The 25,052-nt window shown below is 42.1% G+C and overlaps 1 protein-coding gene across 2 annotated transcripts in view; it reads right to left on the bottom strand.

Annotated features, from left to right (window-relative positions):
• Nucleotides 1-25,052, bottom strand: part of edil3a (EGF-like repeats and discoidin I-like domains 3a) — a 499,492-nt gene that overhangs the window by 321,984 nt on the left and 152,456 nt on the right. For both annotated transcript variants that reach the window (XM_060907106.1, XM_060907108.1), the window contains exon 3: nt 12,439-12,567. In XM_060907106.1, the coding sequence (XP_060763089.1) occupies nt 12,439-12,567 (129 nt within the window). The remainder of the gene's footprint in view (nt 1-12,438; nt 12,568-25,052) is intronic.

Here is a 25,052-nt window from a genome sequence, read left to right as displayed (position 1 = left end):
CTTCAGCCATTCCTGCTGGTCCAGGGAATTGAACCAGTGACCTTTTGGTCCCCAAGCTGCTTCGCTAACCATTAGGCCATGGCTTCCCCCCATATTTCCCACTAGGCCATGGCTTCCCCCCATGTTTCCCACTAGGCCATGGCTTCCCCCCCATGTTTCCCACTAGGCCATGGCTTCCCCCCCATGTTTCCCACTAGGCCATGGCTTCCCCCCCATGTTTCCCACTAGGCCATGGCTTCCCCCCCATGTTTCCCACTAGGCCATGGCTTCCCCCCCATGTTTCCCACTAGGCCATGGCTTCCCCCCCATGTTTCCCACTAGGCCATGGCTTCCCCCCCATGTTTCCCACTAGGCCATGGCTTCCCCCCCATGTTTCCCACTAGGCCATGGCATCCCTCCATGTTTCCCACTAGGCCATGGCTTCCCTCCATGTTTCCCACTAGGCCATGGCCTCCCTCCATGTTTCCCACTAGGCCATGGCTTCCCTCCATGTTTCCCACTAGGCCATGGCTTCCCTCCATATCTTATGAATAAGTTGTAGTGAAAAATCACGATGAGCACTATGACCTAATTGTACTCAGAAGAGTACTGTTACAGTGAACCTCATACTCAAGTACTGTAACGAGAGCACATGTAGTTTGCAGTTCTGCCTCTGATGAGTAAAATATCTATATTGACGTCATCACAATTTCATTTCACACAGTCAACAGTTTGTGGCAGTCGACATTTAGTAGATCATTTCTTCACACTCTATATACTATAATGGTGTCCATATTTTGAATTCATTGTATTTGTACAAACCGGTCCTTGATTGTTGAGTTTCAACAATAATCTCTACACTATCTGCTGGTTACTTTTTATTTCACTATTTTTAGAAAGTCCAATGTAAAGCTCTTGATGTCTTGTATAGACTACCAACACAACCCGACTCCTAGCACACTTTCAAATTCAGTCCATCGGGACTCTATTACGATGTTGTATTAGGGCCATTGTAGGTTTAAAAAAAAAAAAAAAAGATACTGAGAGAGGGGGTAATCTTCCAAGGGGAAAAACACTAAGAATTTCCAAGATTAAAGTTGTAAATTTAAGAGGAAAACAAACAAAACATTCTCTTGCACATTCTCTGAGATTAAAAAGTCACAAATTTATGAGAAAAAAAAAATATTCTCTGAGACAACAAAGTTTCCATCTGCAGTGCATTCTGGGAAATGTAGCTGAAAATCTCTTAGCACTTTATTCTCTTATATTGCGTGATCCAAGAGGAATTGGATTTCCGATAACTCTCAGCTCAGCCATGGCATGTGTGGTGTGATGTTGTTCCAACCTTGCAAAGTGAAGTAGGAAAAAAACATTGTTTTTCTGCGTTATTTTCATGTAATTTTTTTATTTTTTAATTTCTGAAATTCTGAAGTTTTTTCTTGGAATATTATCCTGTTCCTTAGCTGCATAATGAAAAAAAAACACTTTTTTTTCTCAGAAATTTATGATGGGCGGCACGGTGGTGTAGTGGTTAGCGCTGTCGCCTCACAGCAAGAAGGTCCTGGGTTCGAGCCCTGGGGCCGGCGAGGGCCTTTCTGTGTGGAGTTTGCATGTTCTCCCCGTGTCCGCTTGGGTTTCCTCCGGGTGCTCCGGTTTCCCCCACAGTCCAAAGACATGCAGGTTAGGTTAACTGGTGACTCTAAAATTGACCGTAGGTGTGAATGTGTGTGTGAATGTTTGTCTGTGTCTATGTGTCAGCCCTGTGATGACCTGGCGACTTGTCCAGGGTGTACCCCGCCTTTCGCCCGTAGTCAGCTGGGATAGGCTCCAGCTTGCCTGCGACCCTGTAGAAGGATAAAGCGGCTAGAGATAATGAGATGAGATGAGAAATTTATGATGGGCGGCACGGTGGTGTAGTGGTTAGAGCTGTCGCCTCACAGCAAGAAGGTCCGGGTTCGAGCCCAGTGGCCGGCGAGGGCCTTTCTGTGTGGAGTTTGCATGTTCTCCACGTGGGTTTCCTCCGGGTGCTCTGGTTTCCCCCACAGTCCAAAGACATGCAGTTTAGGTTAACTAGCGACTCTAAATTGACCGTAGGTGTGAATGGTTGTTTGTGTCTATGTGTCAGCCCTGTGATGACCTGGCGACTTGTGATGAAGTGGCTGGAGATAATGAGATGAGAAATTTATGACTTTATAATCATGGCGACTATCCAAGGCTTAGAAATTCTGGGTTTTTTTGTTTTTCCTTGGAATATTACCTCCTCCCTCAGCTCCATGTTTCTTTTTCTTTTCTTTTTTTTACCTATAATAGCCAGAATACACCATCATACACTACTGATGCCTTTTTGTAACACTTGAAGGGTAAACAAACCTCATCTGACATGTTGTTCATGTTGTATCAGCTCACTGATGCAGGGTTTGCGGAGTTCGGGAGTAGCAAGCTACAAGTAAATATGCTACTAGCTTAATTACTAGTTTAATTTTTAGTATCATGGCAGTAGCTGAGCTATTTTAAAAATAATGTAGCTTTTCCCATAACCAGATACGCTTTCACAAAGTAACTGTGTAGCCTGGTCAGTCTTGTGTATACTTGCCAGACACTTGGATTTTCTAGGCATCACTATCACACACTGAAGTGTATGCAAGGTGGAGCTGTGACTACAGAAAGCCACAAAGGTCAAATCGAAACAAAATGCAGTTTTGGATGATATTACAAAATATAAACTACGCCTCCTAATTGGTTAGTTTATTAATGTGACTCTAATGATAGATATGTGCAGATATTAAGTTTAATAGTACATATTTATATAGGTTTAGATGAGAATAATGCATTTTGGAGACATTATATGAGATAATATTGACTGTGGGCGGCACAGTGGCGTAGTGGTTAGTGCCATCGCCTCACAGCAAGAAGGTCCGGGTTCGAGCCCCGTGGCCGGTGAGGGCCTTTCTGTTCAGAGTTTGCATGTTCTCCCCATGTGCGCGTGGGTTTCCTCCGGGTGCTCCGGTTTCCCCCAAAGACATGCAGGTTAGGTTAACTGGTGACTCTAAATTGACCGTAGGTGTGAATGGTTGTCTGTGTCTATGTGTCAGCCCTGTGATGACCTGGCGACTTGTCCAGGGTGTACCCCGCCTTTCGCCCGTAGTCAGCTGGGATAGGCTCCAGCTTGCCTGCGACCCTGTAGAACAGGATAAAGCGGCTAGAGATAATGAGATGAGATATTGACTGTCTTTTTTCATTCTAATAACATTGATGCCAGATACTATCTGATGTTGAATATTATTTTGAGTCAAGTCAAGTCAAGTTTATTTGTATAGCGCTTTTAACAATAAACATTGTTGCAAAGCAGCTTTACAGAATTTGAACGACTTAAAACATGAGCTAATTTTATCCCTAATCTATCCGGCACACCTGTGGCGATGGTGGCAAGGGAGAAACACTCTCAGACAACATGAGGAAGAAACCTCAAGAGGAACCAGACTCAAAAGGGAACCCATCCTCATTTTGGCCACCACAGACGAAATCAAAATATTATTTTGACATTTATGGAGTAGAGAACATTTAATAAAATTAAATCATAAGCATTTTTTGGTAAACACTATCAGTTATTCAATTTCTGCAGGATTACACCACATGCCATTTTCCCTTTTCATAAAACCAGTTCAACTATTGTTGTTTTTGAACCAAACAAATCACAATGTGCAAACAGGTGCATCCAATAGGAACGGAGTTGTAATTAGTGCCAAACCTGCGTAGGTGTGTGTGTGCTTCAGCCTGTAGCAACCTGTCTGTGTATAGCAGCATCATGCTCCAGCTACAAACGATGTGTTCTACTAGTGATGGAAACAAGATTATTGAACATCCATGGCCATAAAGTTTGAGTGTAAAAGACTCACATGGCAGCAGATACATATTTGTCTGTAGCTTAACTTATTCATAATGGAAATGAAACTACTGAGAGCATCCGAAACTTTTAAAGATGAATAATGTTGGGTAGCTCATTATCTTTTTCTTTTGTCACCGTTCTTTATTATATAGCTCAGGGGTTCCCAAACTAATATTGCATGATTACAAATGGATGAAAATACTGTTTTCTTTTTTCTTCTTTTTTTACAATGAATATTACAGATATTGCTCAGACTACTGAAATGTTATTGGGTCTCATTCACCACATTTAAATCAAGAGTGTTAACCTTTTTGGCTATCTTGACACACTACTCTTGGAGTTCAGCAGTAAACACTTCTCCATTCATTTAGCTCCATTATTTCCTCAACAACATCAAGTGATTAACTCAGTAGAGCAAAATATATTCCATGCATCCATCCATCCATAACTGCTTATCCTGTGCAGGGTTGTGGGCAAGCTGGAACCTATCCCAGCTGACTATGGGCAAGAGGCGGGGTACACCAGATCATCGCCAAGACCACCATTCATGGTCAATTTAGAGCCACCAATTAACCTAAACTGTATGTCTTTGGACTGTGGGGGAAAACGGAGCACCCGGAGGAAATCTGGGCAGACAACATGCAAACTCCACACAGAAAGGCCCCTGTCGGCCACTGGGCTCGAACCCAGAACATTCTTGCTGTGAAGCAACAGTGCTAACCACTACACCACCGTGCCACCCGGCAAAAGATAATCAAATGTTGAAATGTTACAGTAGTTCCTCAGTTATAAATCTGGAATAAAAACAGTTGAAGGGGTTAATGATTGGAGTCATAGAAATTTAATCATGTCCATTTGAAGTTATTTGCTCAAAAAGTTTGGGAACTCCTGACTAGCTGACTAGCTTGTTAATTTAAGAGTGTGATCAGGAGTGGTAGAATTAGGTGTTGTGTATTTTCTGTCGAATTATTGCAATGAAGTCATGGATATCAAAATAGCTGTTTCAAATAACTGTTTTGCAGGAGCATGAGAGCATGGAGTACAGCTCACTACTTTACCAAAAGGGTAGTTTGGGTATAGCTTAGCCAGAGGGGAACCGTGAGGGCCTTCTAGGCCTTTAGCGAAGGCCCAAACACATGAGCATTTCAAATGTTGTATTTAATTTCTTTTATTCTTTCACAATTTCATTGTAATTATTCTCTTCTAATTCTAATTTGGCCTCATTTTCTATCAGATTAGGTTCAGAAATGAAAGGGTTACTGTCCTGAAAACAATAAAATTGAGTTATCCAATGAGATTGTTTTGTTTGTTGTCTCTAAGCTGAGAAGAGTTTAGAGCTGGCTCACTCATTGCTTAGGACTTCATTGCCGGAACAGAAGGCCATGGCAGTGTCTGTTTATGTAGGAAGTGACAAATGAATTAACCAATCAGATTTTGATTTATAGTGGGAGGGACCAAACATTTATCGCCCTCAACCTTTTCGAAGGCCAACGCTAGCTTAACCGCGAGTCAGCACCGTCAACGCAGCAGTGAAGTCACCTTCCAGGTGGTGTAGCATTCATCAGTAGTGTTAGCGAATGCTAATAAAGCAGTCAAGCGAGTGCTATTGAGAGCAAGTAGCACAGGCTAATGGCCGAGAAACTAAGATTTCTGTCTCCAGACTCTTCTTCCACACATACTCATTACAGTATTTTTCACTCAGACTTAAGTATTCATTTCCCTATGTAATTTACTTGGTTACTTTTAAAATCAACACAGACAACTACACACAATGGAGCGGCCTGGCAGCCTTCCATTAATCCCTTGCAAAATCCTTTGCCCTGTTGCTTTTTTGATGTCTCTGGCTAAGTTTTGGCTGAGCTCAAGTCCCAGCTCTAATAGTAACGGTTCGCCACTGAGCTTAGCTATTTTACATCACGAGTAACTTGTAGCTTGACAAGTTACAGCTGAAAAGTAGCTTCCCCAACACATCTATCCAAGTAAAGTGTGACCAAAAGCTGGACTACATCATTACAGGAGAAACAGCAGAGTTTAATCCACAACTCCATTCCGCAGTCCACTGAGTTAAATTTACCTGAGAGAAAATTGTTTCATGCTGTGTTGTGGCCACCAGACCACATCAGTTTCATTAGTGTTTATTCATTCAGCAGTTGCTTTTATCTGAACTGACTCTGCGCTGAGCATGTGAGGGTTAAAGGCTGTGCTCAGTGGCCCATGTTTGGAAGCTTGAACTCTCAACCTTCCAATCAGCACTCTAGAGCCTTAAAGGATATACACAGAACCATGGCCTCACTTTCATTTATAAGTGCCTTGAGGCCTCAAGAATGACACAGGAATAGTTTTAAGCATTAACAATAAATCTAATATCGTAATTTTTATGATTAAAGTGATTTATATAGGTAGCGGTCTGAGTGAATGACCTTGATGTCCATAATGTCACAACAGGAAGTCGGTCTCATCACCATTTCCATGATACTAGAACACAGAGTTGACTGCAACTCTGATCCTCCATTTTGAGCTAATTTATCACCATGCCACATAGATGTGTTTTTGGCTGGTGCAGCAACACGACAGAAGGTGGATTTACGTTGCATTCATGGCCCAAAAATGCTCAAACTGCAAAGATTTGGACGCGTTTTGCGAGAAGTTCACGGGCACGTTGGGCGCCTACGAAGTGGTCTCTACTCTGCTCTGTGCATTTTACTGAAGACTCGTATGAGACCTCTGATCTGTTGAGGAGCGTTGGCTATAAGCCCATATTGAAAGATGGTGCAGTATCAACAATTAAAGAAAAAAAAAGAAAAGGAAAGTATTTATTTATTTATTTATTTTAAAGTGAGTTCAGTTGCACCAGTCCTCCCAGAGTGAGCAGAGGGTTGTTGCTAAAACCCGGGACAGAACGGGACAAGACATATCGCTCAGGCAGTGACTTCCCAACGGTTGTTGCTAAAGCCGTTGGCATCCCGTTCCATCCCAGGTTTTAGTAATTGCCTGAGCTGAGCAATAATGGCGGAATACACAGTATGGAGAGAATGAGTGGAGCAGCCGTCTTATTTCTAAACTGGATATCGCTGCCATCTCGCCCTTACGTGGAGGAAGTGAATGAACAGAGAAATGAATGAATTACTGAAAGTCAGATTGTTTTGAAACAATCGGCCACAAGATCGGCCTTCAAGAAGCGAGAACACAGATGGGTAAGCTCCGACTCTCATTTGGATAAAAAAACAACACGTTGTTTACCTGCATTTAGATTAATACATGTAACTTGTATTGTGTATTAAAGTTACTGGTATAAGATTATATAATTTGCTTCAGAATGTGATTGTCTCAGTTCGTCTGATGATTTAATTAGCCTTTTACGTTTTATCAGTGAAAATGCATGCATGTACATGTATGTTGCGTAAGTTATAACACCTATTCTGTTTTAATGAGAGTCAACCCACAATCAATGATGTCAAATCAGTCTTAGTTGAGCAAGTCGGGAATGGTATTTCTTACTTTCACCATACATTTTTATTTATATGAATTTGGTCAATAGCTGTAAAAGGCCTTGGCCTTAAAACCGATTAACGCAGTGACGTCACGCACTCAGGGCTGGCTGGCTCAGCGGGGCAGCTCAAATACCAACTTTGCGGTCGATTTTAACTCTCAAAAATATATATATTTTATTCCTATTTATTGCAGCATACAAGAGTCAAGGATGGAGATACTATCCACTCAGAAATTTATTTAAAAATAAAGGTTCTGCATATCTGCTTTAAGGACTATGAGACTACTGCTTAATTATCATTTATTTTTGCTCAAATAAGCCACAAAGGTCTTGCTGCATCAATCAGGCATCACCAAGGATTTAATGACACACTCAATAAGCATGCACTAGCATGCACCATTTTATAAAGAATATTCATGTTAAGTATATCATTTTTGTCATTTACTATACTTTATATATTTTACCTTATTTATCACGTAAGCACACTCTTCACACCAAGTGCATGGCAGAGAAAAATTACTTTATTAGCCGATTATTAAACTCTTTCTATACTTTACCCAGAACATCCAAATCCATTGTTATCAAAATGGTTTCAAGTTGTAACTCATCAGTCAAACGTTCCCAAAATGCATGTTATGGAAACATGTCTCCGTCTGTGACTCCTGAGAGCTGAAGGCGTGTTTCTCTCATGCTCATTTTCTCCTGAAATTATAGCTTGTGGCCTAAATTGAATGCAACTGCACTAAACGGTTTCATTACCAATATTATAATAAAACCCTAGCAGAAATGTCACTGATAAAGTCAGTGATTCTAACTGGTGTGTATAAAACAGGGAGAGGTTTTTATTGTTGTTGCTCCTGGAAAAAAAACACAGTAGGCACTGATTTCATATTTTCTCAGTGTTGCTGCAATATCTAACAAAAACCGTTACATCTTTTTGTCATATCAGCAAAAGGATGAGCAGGAGTCCGAGAACACACCACCCTACAAACGTGGCCGCAATGGATTATACTTCAACACTCACAGACTCATTATGTTCACAATCTTTCTAATCACACACACACTAGGGATCGACCGATATGTTTTTTTTCAGGGCCGATACCGATAATTATGGAATTGGGATGCCGATAACCGATATGTGCAACCGATAAATGTAAACATTATAATTCACATGAAATTAAACATAGCACACACTGACACAGACCTTCATATCCATGAAATGTATGTTTAATTGTAAAATTGAACATGAAATTTTGTGCAGGGAGATGCTAGCAGCATTTGTACAATAAAGTCAAACATTAGTTATAATAAAATGAGAAATAAAATAAAATAAATATTCACCAATAAAAAAATAAATCACTCCCTACTATATTACAGCTCACCATTTTCAGTGGAAAATAAATGAAAATACACTCTGGATTCTGGATAGAGAAAGTGAGAACGGAATGTTAAAAGCTCTTGTTAAAAGGAGCGGCTGCTCCTTTAAGAGTATATCGCTTTCCGAATCAGAAGCGCTAGCGAGGAGAATTACTTGCGCAAGAATTATAAATACTAGTGGAGTACATTACAGCGCAATGTCAAGTAGCATAAGAACATTTAAGAGTTTAATTGATGTATTTCGTTCATTACCGTTTATCCAAGCAAGTGTGCATCCATGACACAATTAATTACTGAGCCCACAACAAGCATCCTGACAAACTCCCTACAGTATTACATAGCCTACTAGCACCATATCACACCTGGCTTGTTTAAATGTTCAAATACTGCTTTATAAAGTTACCTAACATATACAAGTGCAATGCGCTTTTTGAGCACGAGTCACGTCATGAAGTTTACTCATCACCATAACAAATAGCCAGTAGGCTTGCGCTAGCCTACAGAACACAAACACTACGTTTTATTTCGTCTTCCCTTGACCACCTCTCTGTATGGCTGTCATTCTACTGTTCGAGTAGAACTACTGACACATTCACAACGTTTCCAGACGGGGATTTAAAAATGACTGCAGCCTACGTTATGCTGGGGACTGCTTACTATGGACAACATTACATGTAGTTTCAGCGAGACTAGTTGGCTGTAGGCTAATTCAAGTGCTTCCTTCCGTAAGCTAAGTTTGCCTGGCTACACAGATGCAAATGGACAATTTTAACGAGTAGTAGATGAAGAATGTAAACATATAATGATGTTGTGCTTTTGCAACTTGTGTGTTTGTGACTTATTGCGGCAAAAGCAGCGTGTCCTTACCTTGAAGTGGGATCTGCTTCTGCCCGAGTGCCCATACGGCCACCTTGAAACAGTTCACAGCGTTTAGCTACGCGTGTTGATTGGCTGTATCCCTTGTGCCGCTTCTGCCCGAGTGCCCGTACGGCCGCCTTGAAACAGTTCACAGCGTTTAGCTACGCGTGTTGATTGGCTGTATCCCTTGTGCCGCTTCTGCCCGAGTGCCCATACGGCCGCCTTGAAACAGTTCACAGCATTTAGCTACGCGTGTTGATTGGTTGTATCCCTTGTGCCGCTTCTGCCCGAGTGCCCGTACGGCCGCCTTGAAACAGTTCACAGCATTTATCTACGCGTGTTGATTGGCTATATCCCTTGTGCCAAACAAATCAGATGTTGTGGTGGGCGGGACCGTGTTCTTGAACTCAGAGAGGCGAGTGCAGGAAAGGACGTGCAGTGACAGTCACATTAGGAACGAAATGGCTGCAAAAAGGCATGTTATCGGCATATCGGTGGAAATTATGGCTGATACTGATAACCCTAAAAATGCAGAATATCGGCCCGATATATCGGCCAGGCCGATTATCGGTCGACCCCTAACACACACACACACCTGAACACAATCACAGCCACACAGTACCTGGATATAAGGACTTCCCATTCATAGCACCTTTACAAAGTATTATCAGTATATATTCTATCCACATTCACTGGATATGAACAATCCCCCCCACCCTCCCATCTCCTGTTCCACACTCCAGCCCAGTCACTGGCAGTAATGCACCTAAGCTGGCACCTAACTGCCAAAAAAAAAACCCTAAAGAAGAAGAAGAAAATGGTGGTGCATGTTACTGAACTAACCAAGAACAAAATAAAAACTCTACTTGAAAACAACTCCCCCCCCCCCCCCAAAAAAAAAAAAAAAGACTGTAACCAAATATGGAATGAAAGTATTTGATGTAAGAACGTATCTTTTTTTATTTTTCAAGAATTATTATTATAGCATTTTTTCAAAAATTGCTGCTGTCATTTCGCCAGTTTGTTTACATTCTAAGCGGAAATTATTTTGTCGGATGTTTTGTATAAAGTTTTTATTTATCAAATTTGCCAAAAATAAAAATGCTCTGTTACTCAAAATCCAGTGACTGTGGATAGAATAAAATAGTTATTCCACTCAATCTCATTATACATGGCTTAGAGTCGACTCGGTGCTACACGTCTCGTCGGCTGTCAGCTCATGTACGACTCAATTTTGTGGAATAACTTAAATATACCTGAACTTGCCAAACCTTGTTTGATGTGTATTGATATTCTGGTTTAGACCTTGCCTTGATCTTTGTTTTGTGATTTTAGATTTTGCCCTGAGATTGAAGTCTGCTGATTACCTGACCCTTTTCATGTTCTATGGATTATGTTTATTGAGCCTTGTTTATCCCCCGCCCAAACAAAGTTTGGCAGGGGATATAGAAACGGGTTCGGTCCGTCCGTCCATCTGTCCGTCCGGTCACGTTTTTGTTTCCGGGCCATATCTTTAAAACTACTGAAGATATCGTCATGAAACTTTGTTTACATATCACGCAACATGTGACCTGGTGCCTTTTGCAATTTTGGGTTTTTGAAAAAAAGTATTTTTCAAATTTTTACATAAAAATAGATCTTGACTTCGTTTCTAAGAGCAATGTTCGTTTCTGGAGCATATATCCAAAACTATTCATGATACGGATTTGAAACTTGGTATACATGTTAACAAGGTGATGCAGATGTGCCTTTTCATACTAAGCAATTTGAGAAATTTTAATTTTTCATGTTTCCATGGAAACAATTTCAGACTTCGTCTCTGAGGTTAGTCTTAGGGGGAGGCTTTGTTTCTGGAGAAGAACTTGAAAACTATGAGTGGTATGGTCTTGAAAGTTGGTATATGTGTTAATTAAGTAATGTATATGTGCCTTTTGATCCTAAAAAATGTGAGAAATTTTGAATTTTTAGCTCACCTGGACCACAGGTCCGGTGGGTTTATGCCATGGGCTGCTGAGGTCGGTGTAAAGCGGTAGGGTTGGTTTCCTACAGCAGAACTTGAAAAATGTGATAAATAATATCTTGAAACTTGGTATACAGGGCAGGGGATATAGATGGCTCTGTCTTCTTGTTTGTATTTGTTTGCCAGTTTCTTTAATAAATCTCAAACTGTATTTGCTAACGTCTTTGATGTATGACTCTCGCACAACTCTTTTATGGAATATAGGAAAACAAAAATAAATAGTCAAGGTGCAAGGGTTGATGTTTTTAAAATCTTATTTATACAAGTATAATCCTGAAGACATTTAGAACATGATTTTAAAAAATAAATGTTTAAGACATGACCTCAACACAAGAGCACTAAGTAGCTCAGAAAATGTGTCTTTTTTTTTTTTTTTTCTGACTTCTGGTCCTGAGTGCTTGTTTGTGTTTGAACGAGCCTGCTGTCAGTTATTGTAGAAACACTCTACATGTCACTGTAGACCCTGGGGGCAAAGGTCTAGGAACATAGGTGCGAAGGAGGCCAGTTCAATAAGTATAAATAAATAAATAAATAAATGTCAAACATCAAGCCAGCCAAAATAACTGTAAGAGACCTAATCTTGATTTTTTTTTTATAGGCATTTATAGCAAGGTTATAGTCACCATGTGTGTGATTGGAGGACAGGATCAAATCACGCAAGTCTAAACATCTGTCTTTGTACTTAGTATTAAAAAGAGAAAATTCTGTCTCTCTCTCTCTCTCTCTCTCTCTGTTATAATTTCATAGCTATACCACAGCCACTAAGCTTTCCATCTGCTAAATTATAAGCCATTCAACAGATTTTCATTAAAAGATCGTTGATCTTACTGTGCTGGCAGTGGATGCCGTTAAATCCAGGTGCACACTTGCAGACGTAACCAATGAACGTGTCGCCTCTGTAGGTCTCGCTGATTTCACACGTGCCTCCGTTATGGCAGGGGTTTGGGTGGCAGGGTCCTGTAACACAGATATGAATGTTAAATTCATGCCTAGAACTGGATGACTTCATTTGAGTTCCATAGTTCGACCAGAGCTCTGATAGTGTGTGCACTTTTTGACATTGTGAAGTTTTCTGTGAGGATATAGTTATTTAGCATTTTGAAAGGTGTTTTGAAAGTCGTATTAACTTCGCTAGTGATAAAAAGAGAAGCAGGTGAGGAGTTAATAGCTATTATAGCTTGTTTTGTGGACACTGCACGATATACATGGGTATGTATTAGAGTATAAGCCGTGACACAAACAGGAGATAAGAATCAGAAAACGACAGTAAAAGAGATAGACAAAGAAGATTATTAGTGTACAGGTCATCGGGGGATGGCGGGGGAACGCTACTATTATGCTCATACAGTATTCCTTCCCTCGAGCATTCTCTGAGGTACAGCCAAGCTGAGCTAGCATCTCTCTAAATCACATTCAAGCTGGAGTCTACTATCCATGTGTGAGGAGAGCTCGCAAAGTTTATCTTGCTTACTTCACATACACAAACAAACCCCAGGCAAAGACTAAATCAAATGTCTGTTTAATAAATAATGAGCATTTTCTGCCTGCTGCTAATACTCTCAAGCCAATATCTGTATTCTCCGGCTCAAAATAACACACACACACACGCACACCAAAATGCAGAAGTGCCCAGAGAACCACAACCGTCCAAGACAGTACCTCAGATCTTAAGAAAAAAAAAAAACCTCATTCTTTACTGTCACTCATGACCAGTGTACAGTACCTGCATTGCAGGTCAGGGTAGATCATAAAGACCACCTGAGACTTATAATTCATAGCCTATCAATACAACACTGATGTTTTAAACATAACAGCACCTGCAGTGGATTGCATGCTGTCAAAACTTGCTGGGCAAAAGCAGATTAATCTTTCACAAATCCACTACCAGGTCCTGCTATCGTGCCAGAGTGATGGGCAGCGAGTGTTTAACTGATGTGTTCAGAAATAAAAACGGTGGCAAAATGTAAATTGGACCTTTTCTTGTTTTATGTCAGTGACCTTGATGATCGTTGAACAAACTATATCTTGAAGTGATTAACTACGTAGGAAATTTTGAAATTGCATGGTTATGAAATGTCATCATGATACATTACTGCAAGATGTTCTAGATGAAAAAATAAGCGGACTTTAGTTCAAAAAGCATGTTAAAGTTGTAACATCAGTCTGTTAGGCCATTTCCCCGGGTGTGGCTGTACTGGATACATGGATGTATTAGGAGATGAACACAAGGGTGGCACTGCGTGATGTAGGATTCCGCATGACAGCATGCCATGTCATGCATCAAATGGATGGAAGATAAGCAGTTTTTTTTTTTTAATAAACAGGCAATAAACTAGGCGGCATGGTGGTGTAGTGGTTAGCGCTGTTGCCTCACAGCAAGAAGGTCCGGGTTTGAGTCCCGTGGCCGGCAAGGGCCTTTCTGTGTGGAGTTTGCATGTTCTCCCCGTGTCCGTGTGGGTTTCCTCCGGGTGCTCCGGTTTCCCCCACAGTCCAAAGACATGCAGGTTAGGTTAACTGGTGACTCTAATTGACCGTAGGTGTGAATGTGAGTGTGAATGGTTGTCTGTGTCTATGTGTCAGCCCTGTGATGACCTGGCGACTTGTCCAGGGTGTACCCCGCCTTTCGCCCGTAGTCAGCTGGGATAGGCTCCAGCTTGCCTGCGATCCTGTAGAACAGGATAAAGCGGCTACAGATAATGAGATGATATGAGACAATAAACTAGCCACTATTTTGTTTTATTCCTTTTCTAATACTGCATTGCCATAATTTATGTGAAATGCAAACAAATTGACTGAGAAGTCACACTAGACCATAAATTTTGAAAATACTATAGTCTAGTTATCACAACAGAAAGACTCAGGCGCGCTCTGGACAGTGCGCGCTCCGAACTGACTCATGCGCACACTGTGAGTGACACACCTGCACGGGATGAAGGCGCAATCAGCACACCTATATAAGGACTCAGAATGCAGACTTACTTTGCAAAGTATTGCGTTGTTGTGACACATTACTGAGCCTTATTTCCTGACTGATTTCCAGGTTTCTGATGCCTGTTCCTCGTTTTTGACCCTGCTTCTGTCTACAATGTTCTGTTTGTGCCTCGTTCAACCCTTTTGCCTGTTTTACCATTCACAAGATACGCCTGCCGATTTGGACTGTTTACCTGTTTGCACTTTTCTTGATAATAAAGATCTTCCGCACTTACATCCGTCGCCAACCGTCCCTGACAGAATACTTTGCCTTGCTGACACTAGTATAGCATGCACTTGTACACCTCCACTGTGCTCGCGGAAAATGACATCATGCATGATGGAGTTATGGCGGCCTCCCGGACAAAAACTAGTCCCGTCTATTTTCATCACTTCAGTGATTCTATCGTTAAGAACAAATTCAACATGCAGTTTTTTATAATAAAGGACAGACAAAGACTAACTTTTAGCACAATTTGTTGATTTGCGAGATATTTCCTTTAAAGCTAGACTGCCTTTCAGATTTTTCAAGTGTAGGTCATAAGAATTTTCCCCGACACCCAATTATTTTCGTTTAGTGGACCGAAAGCTACTGAATTTGAATCACAGACTTACAATTTTATTAAGTTTTTTAAAAATAAAACAATTAATGAATTTAGGACTACATGGCCCTAAATTCTCCGCTATTTTTCCCTGCTTCACCATGACGCAATTCAGGATACTATGTCACGCATCATGTGGTGGGCTTTCCCCGCTCGAGCAAGGCATTGTGGGATACAAATTTGAAACAGGAGAGAAAAATGGAGGACGTGAATGAAACGTGAAAGACCGACTACAGTAACGGAAAGCGAGAAGAAAAGACGTTATGTTGTGAAGGAAAGGAAACGCAGGACCAAACTAATAAATATCAGCGGGCAGCGAGCACCTCAGTGTGATCAGCTGTTTGTTTAGCGACAGAATGATGTAACTGTCAGTGCACGGTCAAGGTAAACCTGCGCATGCACACACGGACTTCCTCTGCCTGCTTGACTGTGCGAAGCGAGCGATTTCATGCACATTATTTGCTTGGGAATCCCAGCCACAGAATGGCCTGATATTTTGTGAGATATTCCAGAAATAAACATATATCACAATGACCAAACTTCAGAGGGAGCTAAATTTCACCGATTTTATGAAATCGAAAGGCTGTCTCGCTTTAAAACATATTGCCTACAGCATACACTGAAAAGTAATTAAATTTCTAAGATTCTCCAAATGCCTGGTCTTCTCAAAACTTCATCTTCATATAACGGTCCAAGTTTCACTCAGACACTTAAAGTAATGCATTATCAAACAATCATATGGTAATTGCATTTATCTTCCACCAAACGGTGTGAAATATTAGAAGTAAAATGGAATGAAATTTCGAACAGTGAATGTAATCTGCCGTGCCTGGTTGAGAAGCCTGATTTTCAGGAATGCTTTCACAGCAAAATGAGCAAAAGCCAGAAGAGAACAGCACTGACATGTAAACCCAGTCCCTCAAAATCATTTCATTACTTGTACCGTATGTGCACTGACCTTTCTGTCCACTGTAAATAATGAAGGCCATCATGCCGATCACTCCGTTTCACTCAGGCCAAGTTTACATTAGACCGTATCTGTCTCGTTTTCTTCGCGGATGCACTGTCCGTTTACATTAAACCGCCTGGAAACGCCGGGAAACGGGAATCCGCCAGGGTCCACGTATTCAATCCAGATCGTGTCAGCTCCGGTGCTGTGTAAACACTGAGATACGCGGATACGCTGTGCTGAGCTCTAGCTGGCGTCGTCATTGGACAACGTCACTGTGACACCCACCTTCCTGATTCGCTGGCGTTGGTCATGTGACGCGACTGCTGAAAAACGGCGCAGACTTCTGCCTTGTATCACCTTTCATTAAAGAGTATAAAAGTATGAAAATACTGATGCAAATACTGCCCATTGTGTAGTTATGATTGTCTTTAGGCTTGCCATCCTTCCACTTGCAAGTAGTAAGTGATATGCGCTGGGATCACACACACAGCGGCTCAGTCCCGAATCACAGCTTGTGCACTTCACTCGCGCGCTCTGTGAGCTGCGCAAGGCCGGACTGCGCACCCATCCAGAGGGCACTCGCTGTTCAGGGCGGAGTGATTTGGAGCGCAGGATGCCTGCGGAGCCGAGCGTATCCGTGTATTGGTGTTGCTGTGTGCACGCAAATCGTGTACTGGTGTTGCTGTGTGCACACTAATCGTTTTAAAAACGTTAATCTGATGATCCGCTGATACGGTCTAATGTAAACATGGGCTCAGACACTGATTGCTGTCTCTGCTGTAGTGAAACTGTGATGCAGCAATGTCAGGGCAATTTCCTAACTGTTATCTTTAATCTTTTAAATTCCAGCTACCGCATCAGTGGGCTACAGTACAGTGTGCTCAACATCTATTCTTGCAAATCAATTGCATTCGAGTGAAGAACTTTTCTATTTTGTTTGTGAAACATTGGCCTAGACCAGGGGTAATGGGACATATTATACTTGGCAAGTGTACTGGGATGAAAAACAACACCAACAACAACAACAACCAACAGTTCCCTGCACCATTGGGGTGTCAGTTCGCAGCAGAAGGGAACCATCAGGGCCTTCTAGGCCTTCAAAGAAGGCCCAAACATATCAGCATTTCAAATGTTATGTTTAAATTATTTCATAATTTCATTATAATTATTCTCTTCTAATTTGGCCTAATTTTCTATCAAATTCGCTTCAGAAATGAAAGGGTTACTGTCCTGAAGACATTAAAATCAAGTTATCCAGTGAGATTTTTTTGTTTTTGTCTCTAGGCTGAAAAGAGTTTAGAGCTGGCTCACTCATTGGTTGGGACTTCATTGCTGGGACAGAAGGCCATGGCAGTGTCTGTTTATGTAGGAAGTGACAGATGAATTAACCAATCAGAGTTTGATTTATAGTGGGAGGGAGCAAAAATGTATCACCCTCTGCCTTTTCGAAAGCCAGCAAGAGCTTACCTGTGAGTTTGCACCATCAGCGCAGCAGTGAAGTCACCTTCCAGCCCGTGTAGCGTTCATCAGTAGTGTTAGCGAATGCTAATAAAGCGGTCAAGCCAGTGCTATCGAGAGCAAATAGCACAGGCTAACGACCGAGAAACTAAGATTTCTGTCTCCAGACTCTTCTTCCACACACGCTCAGTATAGACCCTTTTCAGTCACGTGACCTTCGTAAACGCGACCGCCATTTTGGACATGTAGTGGACTTCGGCTCGAATCAGTTTGAATGCGAGGAAGGCGACAAACGAAAAACATAAAAGAAAAAGGAGCGAGATGCAGAAAACACCTTCACTATCCAGCGACGTAGGGCATTTACAGGGCGAGCAGAGGGAGAGGTATTTGCAAAAATTGAGGTTAGCAGGCTTAGAGAATGACGTTTACCTGCTTCCACCAGGATTGTTCACTGACGTACGGAAGTACACGAAGCCCTCGTCTTTACCTGACTTCAGCCCACATGATCTGTATACCTATGTCGTTAAAAACCCATCGCCATACACATACACGCCAACGTCCGAGGTTCCGGAGCGCGCTCCGGTTTGCTCCAGGAGTGCTCCAGCCGAGGTTACGGAGCGTGCTCCGGCTTGCTCCGGAGCAAGCCGGAGCGTGCTGCTTAATTTGAGGGCAACCTCGGCCGGAGTGTGCTCCGGAACCTCGGCCGGAGCACTCCGGGAGCAAGCCGGCACGCGCTGCTTAATTTGAGTGGAACCTCGGCCGGAGCACTCCGGGAGCAAGCTGGCGCGCGCTGCTTAATTTGAGGGAGAGCAAGCCGGAGCGCGCTCCGGAACCTCGGACGTTGGCTCTGGCAGCTATTTATACTGGATCCGGTGTAAATAGCTGCCGGATCATAATTACAGTAAACTAGTAAATACAGTAAAGGAAAAACTTGAGACTGAAAGGTTTTAACAGTCATCCAAATGACTGAACGTAAACATTGCTACAGTAACATACCAGCTACCATGTTGTTGACATTAGCTAGTCAACAATAGCTACTACAGAAGAACAGAGGTTACAATGGGTTATTTTAACCTATTTGGTTACACACTCGGCGCCACAGAATGTTAACAGCAATGTAATGCCTTTTCTGGCTAATTTTATTCGTCTTACCTCCAACAAAGTGGTCACTACACAAGCGTTGGTATGTCGAGGGCTGCCAATTTTTCCTGTTAATGGCCGCTATCCATCTTCTCCGTCGGGATCCGATAAAATGATAAACCTTGCCTTGTTTGTTGATGGTTACTACATCCAGGTGCACAACAATATAGTGGCATGATGGAAGTCTTGCTGAAAGTAAAAACTTTCTTTGCTGCCATTCCTCAATGTTGGCTGTGGTAAACTACTGGTAGTACACGTCCAAAATGGCGGCCGCGTTTGTCGTGACATCACGTGAAAAAGGTCCATAGTATTTTTCACTCAGACTTAAGTATTCATTTCTCTTTGTAATTTACTTAGTTACTTTTAAAATCAACATCGACAACTATACACAACGGCGTGACCTGACACCCTGCCGCTAATCCCTTGCAAAATCCTTTGCCCTGTTGCTTTTTTGGTGTCTCTGGCTAAGTTTTTGCTGAGCTCTAGTCCCAGCTCTAATAGTAACGGTTCACCACTTTTTCTTAGGATATTCTGAACAAAATTTGAATGAAGAAAAATGATGACCGAAAAGACTACTTTTTATTTCTGAATCATAAACAATGAAAAGTAATGAGCACTTTTATCTGGAAAAAAAAAATCAAAATTTGCTGCAGTGATTTAATATTGTAAGCAAAATGTGGTATAGAGTCACGATATCTCAAAATTAAATAACTAAAATTATAAATTCTACAAAAAATGTTGATTGAATAAGCAAAGTGTCTGACCCAGGGAAAATGATCAACAAAAACATAAATGAGCTCCAGAGCAGAAATAGCGCTCCAAAGTCAGCTAAAATGTCCGACTTGAGTGGAGTGTTAGTGGGGTTTTTTTTGTTTGTTTTTTGTCATTACATCCCAGAACTATCAGGCAATCGGACTTCACAAGTGCAGCTCTCTCAGGCTCTCCATGAAAGAATGATCATGTGACCAGTGTGCTTTCTTTATATTTTAACTCTATGGGATGTACAGATTGGTGCCTCTGGTTTTCAAACAGTGCAACTGCATTACAGTCATAATTAATACTATACTGATTTCCGCAATGTGAATTGCACATTTTACATGATGCATCATGATTACATTTTTGCATCACAATGCATTGTGTGACGATGCATCATTACACGTCTAATAGACCAATAACACAACGACAGCGTCTCTTAAATGCATTCAATGATTCGTTTTTATCTGAAAAGTACATTGTACACATGAGTTGAATACACTGTATATCCGAACAGATGAACACACTGCAGTTCATGAGCAAGAAAACAAATTTTCCAAATTATGCTTTTACCATACAGTGCCATGCATCAGTATTCACCTCACTGAACTTTTTCCATATTTTGTAGAGTTACGACAAATAGTTCCTGAGCTGTGATTTGATTTCATATTTTTGCTGTGTCTCTTTCTGATACAGCAAGCAAAAATGATGGCGTGTTGAAGTGCTGGATTGATTTACACAACGGCCAATAGTGCAAAGCCTCTGCAAAATCTAAAACCTGACAGTAACTTTGCGAGCTGAACATCAAGATCAGTGAAGAGTTTAATGAGAGTCTTTTACTCACTCTTACTGATGGTGAAACCTTAACAGGGTACAGAGACAGAGTCACACTCTCACTCAGTTTGAGGAAGTGACGTACACCAGCATTAAAAAGCCACACGTTACAAAACACTCCTCCGAGAAGTGCTTGTCACATAACCTCCACTTCTTCCAAATGAACTTCAACCTTTTTCTTTTCTCAATCATGTGATAATTGGAAAAGGGAACGAGACCGTCAACGATGGCGTAGCTCACTCCGGCCCTGTCGAATCCAGAAGGAACGATCTAAAGTGGGCCACCTTCCGTAATAAATGTTGCAAGCTCTATACACTATATACAAGCTATATATAGAAGCTATATACACCCTAGGAATACTGACCTATTTGTCAGAAAGAATCCAAAACTGCGAGGAATTGACCGAGAAGAAGCGATTTTTGTTGAACTGCTCATTAAGGCTTAATTAGTCCATAACTTCATTAATAATTGTAATTAATCAAATCTGGGTAGAAGTTATATGCATCCTAGGTATCCCTACCTTCATGCCAGAAAGAATCAAAATGGGCGAAGAATTGAGGGAGAAGAAGCGATGTGTGTGGAAACTGCTCGTTAGGGCTTAATTACTCCATATCTTCATTATTCATTGCAATTATGCAAATTTGCATATATGCTATATGCACCCTAGGCAGACCTACCTTCCTGCCAAAAAGAATAAAAATCGGTGAAGAATTGAGAGAGAAGACGCGATTTTCATGAAATGTGGGCGATGCGGGACAGACGACAGACGATGGACGGACAACACATGATGGCATAAGTTCATCACCTGTCAGCCAGATGAGCTAATAATGTGTGGGAAGACACATATCTAAACCATGATAACAGCTAATGAGCTGCTACTGTGCTACCACGCTGTGATTGTAGAGCAAGACCCACCTCTGAAGGCGACAGAGCATTTAATTGGACAATCATGAAGTTTTGGCTGGATATGATTCATCTGGGCAGCACGGTGGTGTAGTGGTTAGCACTGTCGCCTCACAGCAAGAAGGTTCTGGGTTCAAGCCTAGTGGCCGGCGGGGGCCTTTCTGTGTGGAGTTTGCATGTTCTCCCCGTGTCTGTGTGGGTTTTCTCCAGGTGCTCTGGTTTCCCCCACAGTCCAAAGACATGCAGTTACAGTAGGTTAACGTGGGGCGGCCTTGGTCTGAAGTGCCCTTGAGCAAGGTACCTAACCCCTGACTGCTCCCCGGGCACTGTAGTGTGGCTGCCCACTGCTCTGGGTGTGTGTGCGCGTGTGTTCACTGCTTCAGATGGGTTAAATGCAGAGGATGAATTTCACTGTGCTTCAAGTGTGCATGTGGCAAATAAAGGTTTCTTCTTTCTTCTTCTTATATATGTCAGGAGCGGCACGGTGGTGTAGTGGTTAGCGCTGTCGCCTCACAGCAAGAAGGTCCGGGTTCGAGCCCCGTGGCCGGCGAGGGCCTTTCTGTGTGGAGTTTGCATGTTCTCCCCGTGTCTGCGTGGGTTTCCTCCGGGTGCTCCGGTTTCCCCCACAGTCCAAAGACATGCAGGTTAGGTTAACTGGTGACTCTAAACTGACCGTAGGTGTGAATGTGAGTGTGAATGGTTGTCTGTGTCTATGTGTCAGCCCTGTGATGACCTGGCGACTTGTCCAGGGTGTACCCCGCCTTTCTCCCGTAGTCAGCTGGGATAGGCTCCAGCTTGCCTGCAACCCTGTAGAACAGGATAAAGCGGCTACAGATGATGAGATGAGATGTATGTCAGGATGTGTACTTATCTGACAGAATGCAAAACAAAAGCTGTCCTTTGGTCAACCCTACCAGAAATTGGAGAGCTTTGGCTCTGAATTCTCATCCCTAACAAGATTTGAGTTAATTAACAGGACGGAACATGTATAATGGTGTTGGCTCCAATCCATTACTGCATCTGTGCACACTGGAGAAGATGGTGATCGCAATTCCCCTGAATTCTGACATGACAGCGCAGAACTCCACAAAGGCTCTCTGATGGGCTCCCTAATGAAGAATTCATGCCACTGCTAATCTAAGCAGAGACACACGGAATTAAAGAGAGACAAAGAGAGAGATAAGGAGAGACAGCAACAGAGCAAAGTAAGTCACATGACATATTTCCATTGTGCCCACCATCGAGACATCGCTAGGCATCATAGCTTATGAAGCAGAGCTTTGTCTTCAGTTCCTATTGCTTTTTGTACAAAAAGGGAAAGAGTGTCAGCCATTGTGTGATTGATGTCAGCCAGCACAGGCGGCACCGTTTCCATCAACAAGTCACAAAAAGAGCTTTATCACTCAGCCAGAGCCAAGCTACAATGCGACTCAGCGAAACCTGAGCAGTGCTTTAACACAACCAAGTGTCCTCTGTCCTCTTTAGCAATCAATCATGAAACAGAGCCCCTTATCTACATGTCAGCTTCCCATCTATGCTTAAAATCCCATTAGGGCTTCCATTTCATTGCTAATAGGCTTTGCTTAGAAGGAGCAGTCAAAATGTTATTAAGGCAGCATTAGTTTCCGTGTTAGAGTATTATACATGGGGGGGGGGGGAATGCCAAAAACATGGATGCCAACAGAGATTCTGCCATATTTTTGTTTGTTTCCTGAAGATGATGTAATGTTGGTTAACTAAGATTCAGTTTTCTGCCATTTAAGGTTTGCTTTTCCAAATTCATTGTAGCACAGCATTCATCATTCTATGCCAGTGAGTAACCTTTCTCAGGGTTCATTATGCTCTCGTGCTGTTGGAAAAGTGGCATGTTTACAGCATGACTGTGGCAGAAAGAAACTTCTTGACAGATCCTCTCAATGGTTGAAAGATTCTTAATTTGAAGATTGAGAGGGTCTGATAAAAATGTCCTTGAAGGACCTAGTTTTTAAAATGTAAGCAGAGCCATCAAAAAGGTCCATGCAAAAGAGGAAATTTACTTTCTTTAACCAATAATAAATTAATATGCATATAAAAGTGTGCAATTAAACTGGTTGACTGCAGCTGGAAAATTGGCGGAATCACAAAAGTCCTGTGTAATGGATCGAATTTCTTCTTGAGAGGAAATTGGTGTGCTATTTCCAAGGTTGCCAGATCTATGCAGCAAAAGAACCTGAACATCCATCCATCCATTATCTGTAACTACTTATCCTGTGCAGGGTCGCGGGCAAGCTGGATCCTATCCCAGCTGACTACGGGCAAGAGGCGGGGTACACCCTGGACAAGTCGCCAGGTCACTGAAGGGCTGACACATAGGGACAAACAACCATTCACGCTCACGGTCAATTTAGGCCCTGTCCACACGGCAACGGATTCAGGTGAATCTGATAAAATTGTTTATCGTTTCGGCCTGGTGTCCACACGGCACTGGCGTTTTGGGTGCCCCAAAACGAAATCTTTTGAGAACGGGTTCCAGAGTGAAAAAATCTGGCAACGGCGCCGTTGCGAAGTCGTCTGGATGAGTAGAACGGATTTGTTTACAATGACGTCACAACCACATAACTGTCAGTGCTTCACGCCGGGTAGAAGTGTAACGAACTCGATGCGAGTTGTCAACAAATCCTATAACTTGGTTCATGAAATGTGCTTACAAAATATTTTCACTGTGAATATTTATTGTGTAATGGTGCAAAGTGAGTGAGAGAGAGAGAGAGAGAGAGAGAGAGAGAGAATAGCCCTTAGGGCAGAGTCTTTAGTCCAAACATTGCAGAAGCAGTACCAAACCGCGCACCGCCCGTGCGCTTTCCAAAAACAATCCCGCCAGCAAAAATAGGAAAAAAAAAAGGAACGATCTCACCTCTTCAGATGTTGGTTTAAGTCCGACAATACATTCCTCAAAAAGGGCGTAGAAGAACAAAGTAATCCATCAACGTGTAGCATTCATTTTATTCCGGACCATTAAAGAATTCTGGAGGATATCAGAATGTTGGCGTACTGGCTTCCATCTACCCCCATTCATTCCTCTTTCCGCGTCTTTCGTTTTACGCTACTGATTAATAATCAAAACTTTATGTGGCTAATGCTACAGAAGAAGGGGTTTATGCGCATGCGTCTACTTCTTCTATTGTTCTGGTGTCTCCGATGGGACCGTCTTACAGCGCACGTAGAGGTGTGGCATGTGTATTGCATCGTTTTCAGCAAGCGTTGCGTTGCCATATGAACCTGATATTTTACTGATCCGTTGCCCATGTGGACGCGATATTTAAAAAAAAAAAATCTCGTTGCCGTTGTCGTGTGGATGTAGCCTTAGAGCCACCAGTTAGCCTAACCTGAATGTCTTTGGACTGTGGGGGAAACCAGAGCACCCAGAGGAAACCCACGCGGACACGGGGAGAGCATGCAAACTCCACACAAAAAGAACCCCGTCGGCTACTGGGCTCGAACCCGGAACCTCCTTGCTGTGAGGCGACAGTGCTAACCACTACACCACCATGCCTGATAAGCAATATTAAAAGACATAGCTTCCCTAAATAGTTCTTTCACCAACGTTCTACAATGATTTTGTATGATCTATTATAAACCACTTTGCATAACACTTAAATTGAACCTACACTTTAATGTTTTACACCAGTTTTGGATACAACATCCCAGCTTTTTGTGCAGAATGCAAAGGCACACAATCACCTTGGTAAATCTGGCCATCTGTCTTGAACGAATACCCAAAGAAAACAAAGAACTGATAAAATGGCCAGCAAAAAGGCAGAGTAGTAATTAGTGTAACCTTGAGTGACCTC

Source organism: Neoarius graeffei, chromosome 24 (genome assembly GCF_027579695.1).
Source record: "Neoarius graeffei isolate fNeoGra1 chromosome 24, fNeoGra1.pri, whole genome shotgun sequence".
NCBI lineage: Eukaryota > Metazoa > Chordata > Actinopteri > Siluriformes > Ariidae > Neoarius > Neoarius graeffei.
This window is presented reverse-complemented; position numbering and strand designations above follow the sequence as displayed.